We start from the raw sequence: 20,300 nt of genomic DNA on the forward strand, positions 1-20,300 counted from the left end.
GGAAATCATCCTGCAGAAAGCAAACCAGTCCCCACTGGCTGCCTAGGGAGAGCAGGAAAAGACGGGCACCAGCGTCTCGATTAGCTGTTATCAGAGCCAGGATTTAGCTGCTAGCCAGCAGAGAACTAAAGAACGAGGGAAACCGAGCCATTGAAACACAGACAGGGCATCCCCCACCCCCAAACAGCCTCCCCTCCTACCTTTGTACTGCCCCTTCTACAACCCCTCCGCCCTGGATATGCAGCTGGAGGAGCTATTGCCCTGGGCACATAGCCCATTTTCCTGGGTACATCACTGCTTGGAAGGTCTTTCCTGCTTGGTGGCTTCAACTCTGAAGGAGGAAAGGCTCATGGCCATGGGAGACAGGAAGTTGTCTACATCCTAGGGTCCAGCTTAGCCCGACCACATGATTTGTTTTGCGTGCCTGTTTTTTAATACATTTCTTCCCAAACCTGTAGTTAAGGCGTCAAGAGAAGCCTATGGTCGCTCCGAAGAGGCGTCGATGCTCAGATGAGCACCCACGCCTCCCATTAGGTACTGCTGCTGTGACCACCCTCTCCCATTGCCGCATCCTCAGCAGGTTTGAACCTAGCCCCTTCAGCATTAAACGCTACCACTTCAGCTAAAGGAGTGATGCTGGCTGCAGTAGTAGGGTGTTGTCCTGTCTGTGGACTAGCCACTAGAGGGGGACACCACACATACACTTTACAAAGTGGGTTATACTCAGTCTTCTCTCAGGCTTAGGCCCCAACTGCCATAAAACTAGATGCAAAGCCCATTGAAATCAGGGGAAAGATTCCCATTGCCTTCAATATGCTTTGGATCAGACCCATAGTACCTGACACTAAATGCCCAATTGAAACCCACCAAACCCATGACCAGGTATCTCCATGTGTGTGTTTTGTGGGGGAGGAGGGTAGGTTGGTAGAAAACTTCAAACCCTTCCCCTCCCTTTTTCTTCCTTTGACCCTAAAATAAACACCCCCTAAGTCAAAAAGCAAAACAAAACAACCAACCAAAACAAAACAAAAACCAATTTCTTTCATAGAAAGAAAACAAAATAAGGCCAAATTCTTCCCTGGGGTCCCTCCACTGGCTGCAATGGAGTTGTATCAGGGATCATTGTGACCCATCAGGCCTGATTTTATAGCTACAGTAGATGTGGAATAGCAGCATTTAAGAAGAGGATTATGTTTTTTTCTTTCTTACGTAGTTTTCTTTATACAGCTGTGCTTCTTGGCTTGATGTATCTTTCCCCCTCTGTTATTGTCACACAGATCCTCACGGTATGTGCCGTCTGCTCCCAAGATACATTTGGTCACACGCAAGAAGACAAGGGAAAAACACTGCGTTTTATTCAGGGTGGGCGGGACAGTTCACATTTGTCAGTGTTAGGAGATGAATGGTGCTGCGGCTTTTGACCTAAGTGTGTTGGGTGTACAGAATAAATAAAGGTGGAAGGGAAAGATTTTGTGAAACCTGTTTAAGGTTATGGTGACTCTTAGCATTTGACATTTGCAAAATGCTTCCCAGACAGTAAGTCATGAATACGACACCTCAGGGAAGCAGATGGTATCACACCTGTTACAGAATATGACAACCTAAAGCAGAGAGAGGCTGTGGCCCTAATTTTCCAGAAGTGGCTTTGGGTTTTGGGTGTCAAATTCAACGTGAGACTCCTTAATACACCTCAGAATGGATGCCCAAAATCAGTGGCCAGTTTTGTCACATAAGGTCCCAATGACTTGTCCAAGGTCTCAGGGCTAGCAGACCTCTGGCTCCCAGACCTGTGGCTAAACCATCTCTCTCTCCTCTGAAGAGTCAGACCTGGGACTAGAACTCACAAATGCATTTGGAGTCATTAACAGAACACATGCAGTTGGCTTTTCACTGATTTAAATGGGGGCTGGATCACCTCCTTAGGCTACATGATGATGAATATTTACATTACAAAAAGAAAGATGTTGAGAAATTGGATATGGGCCTAGTTCAAAATCCTTGGTTCTGCAGGGCCACCCACAAATGTTAAGCTGTTTGAAATCTGAACCCCAGTCTGAATGTGGCAGCTTGAGGCCCATCTTCACTGCAGATCCATTCCCCATTTTACCCATCTGCCATAATTTAGACTCAAGATTTTGTGTGTTCCCCAGAACAGGCCATTGCTTAGCAAGTGCCTAGACTTTTCCTCACACTTCCCAAGCAGAGTTGAGAGCCAGCGATGGTGGGCTTGATTCTGATTGCACTCACAGTGGGGTAAATCAGAAGTAACTCTTGGTGGAGCTAGCACGCTGCAGAAGTGATGTGAGACCAGAGTCAGGCTGGCCGGTTCTCCCCAGGGACATTGAGAACCCCTAACTCAAGTCTTTGTGTGGGTGTTAAGCAGGGAAGGTTTTAAACTACCTTACTTTAATGTATAAGGGCTAAATTTTCTGCTGGCCTAATCCCATTGAAAGTCAATGGAATTGCACCAGCAGTGAAGTTAGCCCCCAATGATTGTTAAACCCACACTTGTGCTCTGTGCTATTCAGGCTCTGGCACAGCCCTCATCCTCAAGGCATGCAAGCTCCTTCTAGAAGTGCATTAAGCGACAGGCCTAGCATCTGCCCATGTGTTTGCTGTCCCTGGATCATGAGCTTTTTTTTTCCTTACCAAATCTTTTGCAGTTTGTTTGTTTTAAGGATTCCTTCCACTTAGACAAGATTCTCTAAAATGTCCAGCTGTTTCCCTTCCTTTTAAAGCTGGCGCACAAATATCCCTATCCTGGGCCATTTCCTTCTGCAATGGCTATGAGCCAGGATGGGCAGGGATGCAAAACCATGCCTAATTCTCTATTTATACGTTCTCTCCTTTTTCTAAACCACAGATGAAGACACTCTGGCATCAGTCAGCCTTTACACACAGAGTAGACAAAATTGACCCCGTCAATCCAGAGGGCTAGCTTGTGCCTCTGAGCGCAGCTCAATTTAGAAATAGTCCGGGAGGCGCTGGGACTCAGAGACATGCCTCTGGGGCACAACTCCCTCCCCGTGGAGATTAAGCTCAGTTCATTCCTTGTCTCGGCTGCATTCTCCCCACTCACCTGCTCGGGTTGCAGAGAGCAAGCCAGCATCTGGGGATCGAGGGGGTGCTTGTATTTCCCCACTCAGGTGTGCAGTCCCAACCTAGCCCAGAGGCGTGATCCAGCTCCCATGGCAGTCAGTCCTCATTTCCATTTCTGCAATGCTTGATGGCAAAAAAAATAAAAATAAAAAAAACAGTCCATTTCCCATTTCTCTAGATGGGACCCCCAGCGGGTGGGGAAAAGAGGGTGAGACATGAAGGAGGCAAAGGCTAAGTGTGCCATGACTCTGTGCTTCATTCACCTCTCACTTACCCCAGTGTAAATCAGGAATAATGCAACCCAAGCCAATAGGGTTATACTGCTGTAAAAGCCAGTGTGAGGGAGTGGAGAGTCAGGCCTGAGAACCCACAACCGTAGGTGGAGCCCGGATTATCATGCAGCAAGTTACATTTGTTACTGTAAATTGGCAAGCCCAATCTAGGTCTCAGAGGTACGACAGCTTGCAACACAGGCAAAGGGATGGAGTCAAAGAGGCGAAACGGTTCGACAGCAGAGATGGGGCCGTGCTGCAGAGATGGGATTTGGATCTGGATCCAAACGTTCCCCAAGTCGAGGGTGGTTCAGACACCAGGGTTTTGATTTGGCCTGTTATAGAGACACTAATTGCGGAGGTTGGATCTGGTTCCAAACTTGGCCAGAGTCCAAGGCTGTTCCAGTTCAGGGTTTGTCTAGCAACACATACCGCGCAGTCCTTCAGAACCGCTGTTCCCAACCGAGTTCGGTTCTGAGGGTTCCGCTGAGCCCCCCGAATTAGCCTGCCTGAGCTGTACGGAGAGGATGAAATGAACTAAGTGCCCTTTCCAATGTTACTTTGTTTCTTAACCAGAGGTGGGGAAACACCTTTCCTGCTCTCCTTTCCTTGCTGGCTTCTGGTGCAAAGAAACGATGTCCTCATCACCTTAATCACAGGTGGTTTGTGCCCTACCCCACTGCACGTCTCAACGGGCATCCTCCTAATTGGCTGAGTCACACCCCTGCCTCCAGAGGCCACAGTTGGGTCAATGTCTGCTGGTGTGTCTGCTGGTGTGGCCATGCGTTTGCTGGGTCCCCTTCTGGGCACCGAGTTTTTACATACGACATGCACCATGTGTCTAGAGATTACAGCATCTACCACACCTTTTGCACTGGTGTCAGTGGGACCTTGGTGGTAATTCGTCAGCAGTCTCTTTCTCTGCAGAAGTGACTAAATGGGTCCCTGCGTCCTATGTCAAATCTGGCAGAAACCACTATGTTAAAAAGTTCATGCTAAGAGCTCATCCATTCTACAGCACTAAGGAATGTTTGCAGAATTCCCCTGTTCCCGGAAGACGTGGAAGAAGGGTTTGTTTGTTTGTTTTTTTAGTGAATTGAATATTTTATTTTATTTTAATTTTTTGCCATTCACGTTGCACACGGACTCTGGTTGCTGGGGCTTGGAAAGGATCTCAGTATGTTGAGAGCTGTTGTCTGACATCACCTCTTCCTATTGGGTTGGGAACAGGAGGTGTTTAGGAAGTTGCAAGTCTTTCAAAGGACACTTAATAGCATGAGTCTCTTCAGGTTAGTAGAGGGAAGAGGAAAGAATCATGCTCCCGCTAACAATCGTCTCTGCAGTTCTGTGCTGTTGGGTAGTTAAAGGAATCACAGTCTCCTAACCGGTGCATAATCATTTTGCATGGAGTTCCATATTTGTAATGTTAGCCTCCAGATGCATCTTGGGACGACCAAGAAGTCATTAGATCTATTCTATCCAGCCACTTTTAGCCTTTTTTATTTTTTCTTTTACTATAAAAAAAAGTAGATCTTTCCCATCTACACAACCTCGGAAGAAGCAGGCTCAAATCCGTTTCTCCGCACGGAGCCTGTCCAGGGAATTCCTGCTTTACTTGCACGTGTGAACATCGTAGACTCGTATGCATTCCTGGCAGCTGACGTAGCAGCACCAGTGGAAGATACAGTGGCACTTCTCTTTCCGTTTCTCAGTCCTTGTGTTGTGCCCGCGGCCGCAGCACAGAAGGTCGCATCCGTCTATCCCGTGGGAGGTGACATTGCAGATCCGGTCGCGGGTCCCAAAGGAGCCCGTCTCGGGGTTCGGCTCACAAAAGTTTGGTGAGTTCTCGTAGTAAACCAGGTCTCTCTCAGTTGGGGCCTTGAAGAAGTTGTACTTGGGCCTGAGCGTCTCGACCCAGCCACGGGACTCCCGATGCTTCTCCACCACCATTTCAGAAGCGCTGTCGTACTTATCCTTGAGATAGTCACCGATGACCCTGAAGTCTGGCTGGGACCACCAGCATGTCTTCACCTCACAGCTGCCTGACAGACCATGACATTTGCACTTCAGATGCATGTGATCAATAATGGACTAGAAAAGAGAGAAAAACGGAAGAGGGAAACTATTAGCCCATAATATGGATCAATAATACATTCTGTTATTTACCTAACACTTCTCATCCCAAAGAATCCTAGGCAGAGGTCTAGTTCCTCAGCTGGTGTAAACCAATTTAGTTTCATTAACTACACTGGTATACACTAGTCAGGGATTGGACGTGGTCTCCATAAAGTGCTTTCAATGACAGGTGAAGTCATTCCTGTACCCATGTGTGTAAATATTTCTATAGCTATATTCACACGCAAGGATCACTTTGCTCAGGAGGGAAATGCAGACACCTCTGAGGTGGAATACAGCAGCTTCTGAACGGCACTTAGCCAAGCCAAATAATACTTTAGGACAGGGAGTGAAGAAGGATTCATAAGCCGATTTAAACTGCAGGGAGAATTCATGGGCGAAATGTGCTATGATTATCCAAACGACAATTTAGCCCGGTCATCAGAGCTCCCTTTTCTTGCAAAAGAGACTCAAGTCAAGGAGGAGAGTATCACCTGCTGAATCACCAGTGCCACTTCCTGCTGAACCCTAAGATTTTCTTCACAGGCCTCTCAACAGTGTGTTGAGCAGGTCACACCTCGACAGCTGAGAGCACAGCTCGCAGTGTTGCCAATTCTTGCAATTTTATCACGAGCCTCATGGTAGTTGGTGTTTTCCTTAAGGCCCCAGCTCCTGGAGGCATGTGAATAGGTGAGAATCTCAGCTTTCATTTGAAAAAACAAAAAGTAAGTTTCTAGCCTCCCCTGCCCCCCAGGTTGCTAAAGGTACAGAAATCAGCAGGTAAATGAAAAGAACACAAAGTGTATGATTATTTTTTAAGCCAGTCTCATGATTTGAGAAGCCTGACTCTTGAGTTTTTTGAATGCTTGGTGTTGGCAATGCTGCATCTATGGGTGGCATGGTTACCAGATGGAGCGGGTGAACGTCAGTCCTGGTCTAAACGGAAGAAATCACCATTGGCTTCAATGAGACTTATGTTTGCCTCACCCATGGCTGAAATTGATCCAAAGATTTCCAAGGCACTGCTCACCACCATTTCTGAGGTGGAAGATAGCCTGATACAATTTACTCAATAAGCTGTGTTATTCAGAGATGATCAGCAAATTTATGAATGCATGAACAGACTAGTACCAAGCTAAATCCAAAAGATTTGCCATGAATCAGCAACTACAATGTGTGATCAACATTTTCTGGGTGGTTTTTTTGTGCCCGTTAGGCAGCTTCATTCACTGCCAAGGAGATTGTAATTAGCGATGGGAGAACTGCAAAATGTTTGATTCATATAATCATCCAAATCTCAGTCAAAGCTTTTGGTCTGGAGATTGGATTTGAATTCTTATGAAAACTGGTTCCGACTTCCCCTACTGCTTAGTTTTATTAGCTGGAAATACTTGAATCCGGAGGATTGGAACTTGTGCACCTAATGAGTGTTAGCATGGTGTGAATGGAAAACATATGCTATTTCTGAAGAAACAGGATTTCAGTGTTAATGTTGTGCCATTTTCTATCTGATCTATGATATTTGTAAGGGGCCTAAAACGGGATCGGAGTCTTGAGGATGGACTGAAGATGAAGATAGCCCGAACAAGAGCCTAAATTGTCACTGTTGAACTTACAGCTAATATCGTATCTTTTTATTGATTCGCATTATGAGACAAATCCCGCATTTCTATCCTACCCAACTGTGTGGTGGTACTCTTTATCCCTGTCTTTTACTGCCATCAGAAATGCTGAGTAACCCATGGTACCCAGGACCCAATGGACAACTTTATGTCAAATGACCACAGGGACATGTCTTGCTTCCTTCTTCTGCTATTTAGTTGCTGCATCCCTCATTTTGTGGTGGGACTTCATCTTGAATTTTAAAGGTCTGTGCTCCACATCTTGGGCCAGATTCTCAGCTGGTGTAAACTGGAATAACTCCATTGGCTTCAATGGAGCTTCACCCATCTCCATCAGTTGAGGATCTCGCTCTGAGGTTTTGGCCTGTTCCGGACTGTGGTTACATACAGTAGTGGACTCCATATTGGAGGAGTGACTACTTTGTAGTCATATGTTTCTATGGAAGTGGATAGGCCCCACTCCTTCCCCCATTGTCAATAACAACTTAATAAGGGAGTAGGATCAGGTTAGCTATTTTGATTTTATGATTTAATTAAGTTTGGTCCCTATATAGGAAGAACCATGAGGTCTCTCTGTAGGGGGGAAAGAACATGAAGCAACTTTTGTGAGGCATATAGTGGGGTGAGGGTTGGAGAAGTTAGCTCCAAGCCAAGAAAGTTTCCTGGTGGTGCTAGGAAGCAGGTGCGCAGGATGGACAGACTGAAGCCTTGTCCTGAAATTGCCCAGTTGACAGCAAGCCCTTTCCCCCATGGCAGCTTGGTGCTAACCCCAGGCACTGAGAGTAAATATGGGGCTATTTTAGGCACCTGCTAGGTGTGAAGAGGCACAGAAACCAGGCTCTGAGCACAGGGAAGTCTGTATGTGATGACCATCCTCTTAGTTTTCATTTGGACTGAACCTAAAATTTTCAGAGCTGAGCACATGAGCTTCCGTGGCTTGAACTAACAGGCTAAGGCCCAGATTCTCAAAGGCATGCCCTCAATGGGAGTTAGGCACCTAAATGCCTTTGAGGATCTAGGCCTAAGACCCATAGCTGGCAGCTATAGCAGACTCATATCCTCTGCGGATCAGGCACAGAGGAGAATCTGTAAAACGCACTGGGCAGTAGGGGGCTACGGTGTTGAACCCAGTTCACCTGAGCTTCTTTTTGCCGTTCACCTAGGATTTTCGGGGGTGGGGGTGGAAGGAAATGTTTTTAGGGGCTCAATAAAATGAAACCGGATTGCCTTACTGTCCTCCCAGCTTCGTTGTTGTGCCTGTTCATGGCTGACCGAGCATCCGGCCTGTTCTCCCGGGCGTCCGCGAACTCTCGAGACACCATGGTCCCAAACTCCACGTCCTCGCTGCAGCCTCCCCATTTCCAGCCTTCCCCGGGGGGCCCCTTGTGGCGGGTATCGCAGCCGCAGATGGTGGCCGAGCCCTCGGCACAGGATCTGGTCACCGCAAAAGCAACGCCTGCGGAGGCAATGGCGTGGACGAAGGCCGACTCCCGGGTAGCTGTGGAAGAGGGAAGGATGCAGGGATCTGTTACTGAGTGGCGAACATGAGTGACCCTTCCCAACGGACTGACATGAGCGCCTCCTCTGAAGAACACAGCAGCAGGCTAGGAAACCTGCCTCCTGGCTTAAGTATCCCATCTCCAGGCCGGGCCATTTCCAGCACTGGAAGACACAATGAGTCAGGGCTGGCCCTGACTCAACACCCACTGAAGTCAGTGGAAAGTCTCCACCCAGTGGACTTTGGATCAGGCCCTAGTAAGCAAATGGCCAAATGGGGCTCTCTGTGTTCCAGCATCCAGCACTGATTCAGGTGCATATAGACTGGACCCCAGTCACCCCCGTGGAAGGGGAGACGTCTCTTTGCTGCCAGACTCCACTCTCTGGCACTGGGGCCAAGGCCAGATAAACCACACACTTTTCAGAGCCCTGTGACTAGCCCAGCCAGCCTTTTCAGGGCTCTGCAAATGGCGTGGCTGGTTCCATATCATGTTGGGGACTGCTGATGGTTGGCAGTTGGGAAAACACCAGAACGGCCTGCTATTCCAGCAATCTGCTTCCCGCACCATGCACACCGAGTGTCAGCCTCCTCATCTTTCCTCGAAACATGCTCTTTCTGCTACCTGACCAGCTCACCCGGATGCTGCGTCCAATACACTGCATCTTATAGAATCATAGAAATGCTGGGCTGGAAGGGATCTCAAGAAGTCATCCAGTCCAGCCCCTGCTGCTGAGGCTGGGCCGAGTATTTCTAGACCATCCCTGACAGATGTTTGTCCAGCCTGTTCTTAAAAACCTCCAATGATGGGGATTCCACAACCTCCCTTACAAGCCTATTTCAGAGCTTAACTACCCTTATAGTTAGAAAGTATCCTAGTATCTAACCTTTTCCTAGTATCTAACCTAAATCTTCCTTGTTGCAGATTAAGCCCATCACTTCTTGTCCCACCTTCAGTGGACACGGAGAACAATTGATCAGAGTCCTCTTTATAACAGCTCTTACTATAGCTGAAGACTGTTATCAGGTTCCCCCTGTCTTCTTTTCTCAAGACTAAACATGCCCAATTTTTTAAACTTCTCTAAACCTTTGATCATTTTGGTTGCTCTCCTCTGGACTCTCACCAATTTCACTGCATCTTCCCTAAAGTGTGGCACCCAGAACTGGACACAGTGCTCCAGCTGAGGCCTCACCAGTGCTGAGTACAGCTGGATAATTACCTCCCCTGTCTTATGTACAACACTCTTGTTAATACACCCCTGAATGATATTAGCCTTTTTTTTTTTGCAGATGCATCACATTGTTCACTCTCATTCAATCTGTGATCCACTATAACCCCCAGATCTTTTTTCAGCAGTACTACCAACTACCCATTTATTCCTCAATCTGTAGTGGTGCATTTGAGTTTTCCTTCCTAAGTGAAGGACTTTTCATTTGTCTTTATTGAATTTCATCTGTTGAATTCAGACCAATTCTCTGCATTGTCAAGGTCATTTTAAATTCTAATCCTGTCCTTCAACTTGAATCTATCTAATTTATCTAAATATTCTTTAACCTGTTCTTTCCCTGGTTTGGCTTGCGTTCCTTCCCCTTTGCTGTTAATTCTAATTGTGTTGCATATCTGAACATCATGAACATTTTTCATGAAAATTGTAGCAAAATAGGCATTCAACTCATTAGCCTTCTTAATATCATCCATAATAACTCTCCTTCTCTGCTAAGTAGAGGACCTACATTTTCTTAGTTTTTCTCTTGCTCCTAATATATTTAAATAACCTCTTCTTGTTGCCTTTTATGTCCCTTGCTAGGTGTAACTCATTTTGTGTCACTACATGGTTGTCCCATTCTTTTGTACTCATCCTTAGCAATTCATCCATGTTTCCACTTTCTGTAGTATTCCTTTTTGATTTTGAGGTCATTAAAGAGTTCCAGGTGGAGCCATATTGCCCTCTTACTGTGCTTCCTATCTTACTATAGCATCAGAATCGTTTGCAGCTGTACCTTCAAAATTGCCTCCTTGAGAAACTGACAGCTTTCCTGAACTCCTTTCTCCCTTAGATTTTCTTACCATGGGACCTTACCTACCAGTTCTCTGCATTTGTTGAGATCTGCTTTTTTGAAGTCCATTGTCCTTATTCTGCTGCTCTTACTCCCGCCTCTCCTTAGCATCATGAAATCTATCATTTAATGGTCACTTTCACCCAAATTGCCTTCCACCTTCAGATTTGCTACCAATTCCTCCCTATTGATCAGAATCAAGTCTAAAATGACTGTCGCTCTTGTTACATCCTCCATTTTCTGAAACATACATTTTTCCTTAATACATTCTAAGAATATACTGGACATTTTGTGTTTTGCCATATTACTTTTCTAACAGATGACTGGGTAGCTCAAGTCATCCATTATTACCAGGTCTTGTGTTTTGGATATTTCTGTGGTGTGTTCTAGAAATGCCTCATCCACCTCCTCTTCCTGATTGGTGGTTGCTAGTAGATCCCTACCATGACATCACCCCTATTCTTTATCCCTTTTATCTTTACCCAGAGAATTTCAACTGGTCTGCCTCTCACCTCCTTCTGGACCTCAGCACAAGTGTACATATTCTTGATATACAGTGCAACACCTCATCACTTTTTATCCTGCTTGTCCTTCCTGAACAAGCGATACTCCTGTATACCAAAAGTCCAGTCATGAGACTTATCCCACCATGTCTGTGATGCCAAGTAAACCGTAATTGAGCATATGTATTAATACTTCCAGTTCTTCCTGTTTATTCCTCATACTTATGTGTGCTTGAAGGTTTGTCTATTTGCCCAGTTCGGTGCCAGGTCCCTGAGCTACCTAAAAGGATTGTTGTCATGTCTGGCTCTTCACCTGGGAATGTTGGTGACAACCTTTTTAGCCTTTGGCTGGGTCAACTGAAAGGGGTTCTCATCATGAGGTTGAGTAGCTAAGTCTCTGGGAAGACCTTCCTTTATGCACTTCAGTGGTAGCAGATGACAGAACAAGGAGTAATGGTCTCAAATTGCAGTGGGGGAGGTTTAGGTTGGATATTAGGGAAAACTTTTTCACTAGGAGGGTGATGAAGCACTGGAATGGGTTACCTAGGGAGGTGGTGGAATCTTCTTCCTTAGAGGTTTTTAAGGTCAGGCTTGACAAAGCCCTGGCTGGGATGATTTAGTGGGGGATTGCTCCTGCTTTGAGCAGGAGGTTGGACTAGATGACCTCCTGAGGTCCCTTCCAACCCTGATATTCTATGATTCTATGATTCACTTGAGCCATAACTAGAGTGGCCGGAGAACAATTCCATTACATGACAGCTTTCACATTTTGCTTTCATTCCACAGTGGAAGGATACAAAATTTTTCAAATGTCTTTGTGAAAATGGAATAGTGTTGAAATATCTAGCTTTGGATCGGTAAGTTCAGCTTTCCAATTTGGGTCTTTCTCTCTCTTTGGAAGTGACCAGAGAGCCCGCCCTAGACCTCAGAAACCTTCCCGTCAAAATCGATACGTCTCCATGAAACCCAATGGAGCAGCATTTTTTGACAAAAAACATTTAATCTAAAAGGTTCCAACTGGCTCTGGTGTAGGGAAAACATGATGATCAATCATGATAATCCAGCCTCTTGGAGACCCTTTACAAATCTCCCTAACAAGCTGACTCCTTGGCTATGCAATCCCAGTTATCCAAACAAATTTGGTGTCACCCACGTTGTTTGGATAATCAGGATTGTTCTGTAATACAAATATAGCCATAGAGGCAGATTTTCAGCTAGTTTAAATTGGTGTAGATCCATTGACTTCAACGGCTCTATGCCATATTTACACCAGTCGATGATCTGGCTCAATAACTTTACTCGTCGGGTTTTTTTTGTGTTTTTTTTTTTGTACCAGATTTCGTGGACCTTAGTCCATTCTGATTGCTATGAATGGGAACATATGGCTTTAACTTCTGGCTGCTCAATCAGTTATTTGCACTTAGTAATATGGAGAGTATTTAACAAGCCAAGTCAAAACCCTAACGTGTTCTCAGGATCGAAACCAATATTGCGTGTTAACAGAGAGGTCCTGACTAGCTTGAATACTTGAGCCAGAACCTGTGCATTGGCTCTTCTCTCTGGGATACTACCAAATTCAACAATATGCAAATAAAATAGCATGCAGGAAATTACAAGCAAAAGGCATGAGCAATGTCCTGGAACACAACTTCAGCATGCTTATAAAGGTTAGAAAGTCACTGAGTGCATACAAGTAAGGGAGAAGATACTTTTATTCAAGCATGTGTAACACCGACAGACCCTGGTTGTCGGCAGGCAGGATCGAACCTGGGACCCCTGGAGCTAAATGCATGAGCTAAAAGCCACATGGCCCTTAGCTAAAGCTTTAGAGCTCACTGATTAATCTGTAAGTGGTCTCGGTGCCACAACACCATTCCCACATGTGTGTAGGTTACACATGTACAGAAACTCTTCAGCTCTGGAGGTATTTTTTATTCTTTTCCTTAACAATAACTTCAGGTTTTATATAGCACTTCTCATGTGGAAAGATCCCAGAGCACTTTATAGACTATACATGTAGGGGTTGCTCAACGGCCAGTGAAATGCAGCTGCCTCTAGGGTGGAACACAGCAGCTGTTTAACAGCATGCAACAGGAAGTGAACAGCACCGTAACCAATTGTACTACATGAAGAATTGAATCAGGCAGAGTGTAGTTGAAATCTGGCCCAGAACACTGAGGTTAACAATCCTACTCTTGAGATAATGCCAGGGGATCTTTTAATGACCATGTGGGATTGAGACATTGGATTTGCATCTCATCTCTCACCTCTAACTTTAGGCTGGGACAGTGGGCTCAGTATTGATGCACATAGAAGAGTGCCATCTAGTGAATCACTTCCTGCAACATATTCGGTCTGAGGACCTTCATCCAATTACTAAGCAGACTTGACCCTGTTGAGCTTTGGAGAGCTCACCAGGTCATAGCCCCAGGCGGTGTGGCTGCAGGAATGGAGAAGGAGTGCATAGAGATACAGATAAGCAGAAGGAAAGCATGCACTTGTAATGGAAATGAGGGGTTATTAAGGTGCCATATAAAAATGCAAGAAACTTAGTAAAGATAAGAGGAGAGTGCAATGCATTTGTCAGCGAGCCTCATTCCTCTCTGGGTGGTTCTGGTAGCAGGAGACAGGCAGCTCGTTACAACTTGAAGAGGGCTTCTGGAAAGTCAGCTGGTAGGAGAAGGTTAATGGGGATGTAGGCTTAAGAGCATTTTAACTACTGTTTACCCCTGCAGCAGAAGGTCACTGAGTCTCTGGCTTCGGCACATTAAAATCTCATATTGCTCACAATGGTGGCTGAGATTTTCAAAAGTGACTTAGTAATTTTGTCTGCTGCAATCTTTTAAGTGCCTAATTTTAGACAATTCAAAGGGGGCTGAGTCTCAGAAGGTGGGCGCTCGGCACTTTCTGAAAGTCAGAGCCCTCGAAGATGTCTGAAACTGGGCCCCTAAGATATAGGCACTCAAAATCACTAGCCACTTTTCAGAGGGGTAGCTGTGTTAGTCTGTATCCACAAAAATAATGAGGAGTCTGGTGGCACTTTAAAGACTAACAGATTTGTTTGGGCATAAGCTTTCATGGGTAAAAACCCACTTCTTTAGTCTTTAAGGTGCTACCACACTCGTTTTTCTAGCCATTTTTGAAATTCTTGCCCATAGTATCTTGAGGTTCTATCCCCCAGAACTTCCCAACTGCATGCTCCATGCAGGACATTCCTGATCCAGCCAGAGACATGTGGGCAGAGGGGGAAAGTGATATTATCAGCAAGAAGTAAGGAAGACTAGGAGTCAGGAGACCCGAGGTTTTATTTCCAGTTCTTATGCAGGCTTCCTCTGTGACCTTGAGCAAGTCACCTAATCTCTCTCTGTCCCTCAGCTTCCTTATCAGGAACACAGCAGACAATCAGACTTATCTCCCAGGGAGTTTGCAAGGCTAAATTTGTTGATGTTTATAGAGTGTCTTGGATGGAAGATGCAAAGTATCGTTACAGCTCAGTGTTGACTGGTGCGATGGTAAAAACGGAGGAATATCTCTTTAAGAAGAAAGAGATGAGGGGTAACCTGATGTGAACATGAGCTCTGAATAATCCTTGAAAAAGGGAAGGTAAGAGAAACTGACAGGAGGATAGGATACCTCTGGGCTAAGGTTGGTGATCTTCCTGAGAGTAAGTTAATGAGAAGTATATTGTAGTGGCCGACTAGGAATTTCAAATGGTCACTGTGCTTTGTGCTGTAGATGCTCTGAACATCACAGCAGTGGTGAGGACAGAAAGCAGATTATCCTGCCTTAAACTCTTTCAGCTTTCACAGTAAAAGGCCTATGACACACAGTAGGATTCCACTCAGCAGAGGGCAGTGGAATAGTGTCTCTCTTACATATACATGTAAGTAGCCAGTTGGCTACAGCCAATATTGTATTCCATTGAAAAGCGACCTATGGAGAGGTCAAGGGTCTCATTAAAAGGAGATTTATAATATTTAATATCCTTCATATATTTTTAATAGCCTAAGTGACTTGGGCACCTTACTCTCCTTGACTTCCAATGTCTGTGAATTCGACTGGTGGCAGGGCACCTAGGAGTTAGCTGTTGCAGCACCTAAGCATCCTTTGTGATTCTAGTCCTTGGTAGCTTAGCTTGAGTGATAGAGGTCACTGCTGGAGGTTGGAGGCTCAAATCCTGCTGTTTAGTGCATCTCAAATGCTGCACATGCTTAGGGGATTTTAGGCGGGAAAAGTCACTGAGAAATGGACAGACACAAAATGAAACAGAATTCTTGGTGCACCATGCACCAGTCCCTCCTGTTCTCTGGCTGTGGCATACCATCGGTGAGTCTCCGGAGGGCTGTAATACGTTGGTATAATTCTGACTGTTGGGCTTGGGACGGGGGTGGCTGGATGGTACTTAATGGCCTGTGATATAGACGAGGTTAGACTAGATAGTTTGGCCTTCATCTCTATGACTCTAAATGGTAGGCCTCAGAGGGTGAAAAAATCTCGACTATGTCCTCCAGTCCATTGTTTCCTGCCCATGAAATGTATTTAGACACAACAAATCCTGCATCTTGGCAGGGGGTTAGACTAGATGACCCTTGAGGTCCCTTCTGACCCCATGGTTCCATGGTTCTATGACTACCCTACAACATAGTGTCTGAATTTAGTTTAAAATGACCCAAGTGATGGGACTTTCAACACCTTCTTTGGAAAACTATTTCACTGTATAAAAGGAAGCCCTCTTCTTTTAAAAAAAAACATAGTCCCCTGCCATCAAAATAACTCCGTGCACCAGTTCAAATCAATAGGCTCCATGAATGCTGTTTCAAATGAAGGGTCCTTTGAATGTATTCACATTGTTGTTATTTATCTGTAACATCAAACAAGATTGGTCCTTCATTGTGCTAGGCATGGGTGGCGGGTGAATGCGCCGTTGGGGTAGGTTAGTCCCTGGCCCTTTCCCCTCTGCCCAAGGCCCCGCCCCATCTCTTCCAGCCCCCCTCCCGCGCCAGAGCTTGGAGCACACCGCCCCCTCCCCTCCATGGCCACTGGCTCCCCTGTGTGCCCTCAGCCTCAGCGTGCTCGGGTGGGTGGCGCGGCCGGAGCGCCCCCGGCCTCAGAGCGCTGGGTGGGCAGCGTGGTCCCAGTGTCCCCAGCATTGGACGGATGGGTGGTGCTGGGCCTTGTGCTCACCAGCTCTAGCCTGCCTGCCTCAGACTCTTGGCTGGACACCGAAGAGTGGGAAGGGAACTGGAAGCAGGCAGGAGGGGTCCTGGGAGTGGAGCATGGGCAGGGGGTTATGCTATGCGCCTATGCTATCCGCGTAGGGCTGCCAACCCTCCAGGATTGGCCTGGAGTCTCCAGGAATTAAAGATTAATCTTGAATTAAAGATTATGTCATGTGATTAAATCTCCAATAATACGTCCAACCAAAATTGGCAACCCTATACGCGCCGTCTATTGTGCTAGGCACTGTACAAACACATAGCGAGAGACAGTCCCTGACCCAGAGCTTGCAGTTAAAACAGATGAGAAAAACGGGGTCGGGGAGCGGGGGAGAGAAGAGGGAGAAGCAGAGGCCCATGGAGTTGAGGTGATTTGCCAAAAGTCTCACAGTTGACGAGTGGCAGAGATGAGTACAGAATCCTGAGTCCTAGCCCTTAAATAACAGAATTGCCAACAAATGATTGAAACCACTCTATCTGCAGTAAAAACAACGAGGAGTCCTTGTGGCACTTTAGAGACTAACAAATTTAGTTGGGCATAAGCTTTCCTGGGCTAAAACCCACTTCCACTCCATGCATCTGATGAAGTGGGTTTTAGCCCACGAAAGCTTATGCCCAAATTAATTTGTTCGTCTCTAAAGTGCCACAAGGACTCCTCGTTGTTTTTGCTGATACAGACTAACACAGCTACCACTCTGAAATCTGTCTGCAGTGGGGTTCTTGATTTCCCGCTGGCAGGTTAACGCTCCTCGTGCCACTTTTCCTCTCACCCCAGCTGTACACATACTCTGAAAACCTTGCCAAGCTGGAGACTGACGTGAGGTTTTTTTGTTCAAGTGTCAGAAAAACTAGGGATCGTCAAACACAAATGCTGAGAGCTCATTTGGTTCCACTAATGGCCAATCAATTTGGAATTGAAACAGGGAAACACAGGACTCCTTTAGGCAGGGTATAGACAGGGAGTTACTCTGCTGCAGGGAGTTACCAAGTGACTCATAGCGGCTAGATTTTTAGAAGGGCTTTGACTAGATGATTTCTTATGCACCAACAACATTCGTAGCCAGATGGACTTGTCCCATGATACGTGTAATGCTCAAGCATCCTGAAAATAGTAAATATTTTTTACTAGGAAATAGCCTGTAATTTGTAATTGTGCTGAACACAAATACAGACCATCTACCAGGGATGTAGAGAAGAATGTTTGGGTGGAAGGATCTACACAAGGGAGCAGGCTAAGGGATGCATGTGTGAGAATCTCTGCTAAGCAAAAGGCATAGCTGCTGTGGTCTATGAGCATAGCATAGTGTCCTGACCCGTGACATGGCCAGTTCGTCCCTGTTTGTAGTTATGCAAGCTGATAAGGATAATCAAAGCTCAAGCTCCGGGGTGTAAGCTGATTGCTCTAGGGCTCTTAGAATGGAAATTCCCTCCTTCTTTCCCAAGTACAGGGTGGCATGACTAGCTAGGAACCCTGTGTGCTTCTTTTCTTCCTTTGAAGCGTCTGGTGTTAGCCAGTGGTGACTTAGCTGCCGCGGCCGCACTGTAACGTGGGCAGTGTACACATGCCCTTAGATGGACCAATGGTTTGGTGTGGTTATAGGAGGCATTGGTTGGGAATTTTCCGAGACAGCATTTTTGGTAGAAAAAGGCCAGTTCATCGAAAGTGAAACTGTCCACAGGAAACTGGCACATTCAGTGAATTTCTTTACTTGAAAAACATGTGGTTAAGAAAGTTTGTAACTAGTCAAAACATCCCAACATTTTAACCCTGTCTAAACCAACAGTTTCAGTTTTCCAGTTCCAAAGACTTTTGGTTTTGAATTTAAGTTAATTCTACTCCAAATTTTTTTTTTTTTAAAGCTTCAAATTCAAAACAAACTGTTTCAATTACCCTGAACCAAATTCTTTTTCTGACTTTTCAGTTCATTACATCTTTTGAAATTTTGACTTCTCAGCTTGATGCAGGATGGGAAAAATTACTGAAATCTCGACGTTTTTCACAGGATGAGAAAAACATTTTCCTCCCAGCTCTCGTTATAGCAAACGTTATTCTACTAGATCTGTGGGGAATTTTTAAAATGTGCCATTATGTGCAAGGTCTGTGCAGTTTTATGAATGGAGAAACTGAGGCAGGGGAGGTAAGTGACTCGCCTGGGTTTCTCTTCTGTAGTTGCAGGCAACAGGATATTGCAGTGGTTGGGCTCTGATCCTTCTGTCACCCTTCAAATACATAGACTACAGGAGAATGTGTCGACTTGATTTTCGACTCACATTATTTTTACACTAGTGCAACATTATTCGCTTCATGAATCATAGAAAGGTAGGATTGGAAGGGACCTCGAGAAATCAGCAAGTTCATACCCCAAGGATCAAGGAAACCTAGACCATCCCTGACAGGTGTTTGTCCAACCTGTTCTTAAAAACCTCCAGGGACGGGGATGGCTACAACCTCCGTTGGAAGCCTATTTCAGAGCTTAAGTAACCTTACCGTTAGAAAGTTTTTCTTATATCTAACCTACATCTCCCATGCTGCAGATTAAGCCCATCACTTCATGTCCCACCTTCAGTGGATATGGAGAACAGTTGATCACAGTCCTCTTTATAACAGCCCTTAAAATATTTGAAGACTGTTATCAGGTCTTTGCTCAGTCTTCTTTTCCCAAGACTAAACATGCCCAGGTTTTTCAGCCCTTCCTCATAGGTCAGGTTTTCTAAACCTTTGATCATTTTGTTATTCTCTTCTGAACTCTCTCCGTGTCCACATCCTTCCTAAAGTGTGGTGCCCAGTATTGGACATGGTACTCCAGCTGAGGCCTCACCAGTGCTGAGTAGAGCCAGACAATTACCGCCCAGATCTTATGTAAGACACTCTTGTTAACACACCTTGAAGATCAGCCTCTTTTTTAGCTGCATCACATTGTTGACTCATATTCGATTTGTGAGCCACTATAACCCCCAGATCCTCTTCAGCAATCTTACCCCCTAGACAGTGGGTCCCCATTTTGTAGTTATTCACTTGATTTTTCCTTCCTAAATCAAGTACTTTGCACTTGTCTCTGCTGAATTTCATCTTGTTGATTTCGGACCAATTGTCCAATTTGTCAAGGTCATTTTGAATTCTAATCCTGTCCTCTAAAGTGCTCGCAACCCCTCCCAGCCTGGTGACATGTGCAGATTGTATAAACATACTCTCCATGCCATTATCCAAGTCATTAATGAAAATATTGAATAGTACTGAACCCAGGACTGATCCCTGCGGGACCCCACTAGATATGCCCTCTCGTTTTCACAGTGAACCATTGATATCAACTCTTGGAGTACTCTCGTTCAACCAGTGTTGCACCTGCCACGCCGTGATTTCATCTAGACCGCAATTCCCTGATTTGCTTGTGAGCATGCTATGTGGGATTGTGTCAAAGCCTTACTACAATCAATAGCTTCAGTGGTTTAATCCTGATTTACACCAGTGTGAGTGAGTAAGGAATTGGGGCCAGTGAATTCACTTACATTTTTTTAGTCTGAACGGGGTCACAGGCAAACTATGCCAAGAGCTCTTCCCGGAGCAACCCCTTCCCCAGCTTGGGAGAGCAATCAAAAGCTTGTTTTCTAAATACCAATGAATCATGTTCTTTTGATTTCAGGCACTTGGGCTAATCAGACTCAGCCAGGAACCCACAGACTTCATTGCCTTTATGGTAGCCCTTGGACCAAATACATCCCTGATGCAACTCTATTGACTTCAATTCCTCCTCCCAAACCGCAGGGAGGATGGAGGGAGGGGGGAAGGACTGTCCCTCTAAAAGTCAGCAGTGGAAAGTAAGTAGGAAGCGAGATAAGGAGTCTAATGCCTGGACTAGAGACAATGTCTGAATTACTTGCTCAGTCTTCTGCTATCTCTAGGTGTATGTTCAAAAAGGATG

The 20,300-nt window shown here is 45.6% G+C and overlaps 1 protein-coding gene across 1 annotated transcript in view; it reads right to left on the minus strand.

Moving 5' to 3' along the window:
- Positions 1-237: 237 nt before the first annotated feature.
- Positions 238-20,300, minus strand: part of WNT3A (Wnt family member 3A) — a 122,974-nt gene continuing 102,911 nt past the window's right edge. The window contains exons 3-4 of the mRNA XM_037891248.2: positions 8,341-8,606; positions 238-5,462 (exon numbers count right to left, since the gene is read on the minus strand). Of these exons, the coding sequence (XP_037747176.1) occupies positions 4,983-5,462; positions 8,341-8,606 (746 nt within the window). The 3' untranslated portion in view covers positions 238-4,982. The remainder of the gene's footprint in view (positions 5,463-8,340; positions 8,607-20,300) is intronic.

The sequence above is a fragment of the Chelonia mydas genome, chromosome 2 (assembly GCF_015237465.2).
Source record: "Chelonia mydas isolate rCheMyd1 chromosome 2, rCheMyd1.pri.v2, whole genome shotgun sequence".
NCBI classification, from domain to species: domain Eukaryota; kingdom Metazoa; phylum Chordata; order Testudines; family Cheloniidae; genus Chelonia; species Chelonia mydas.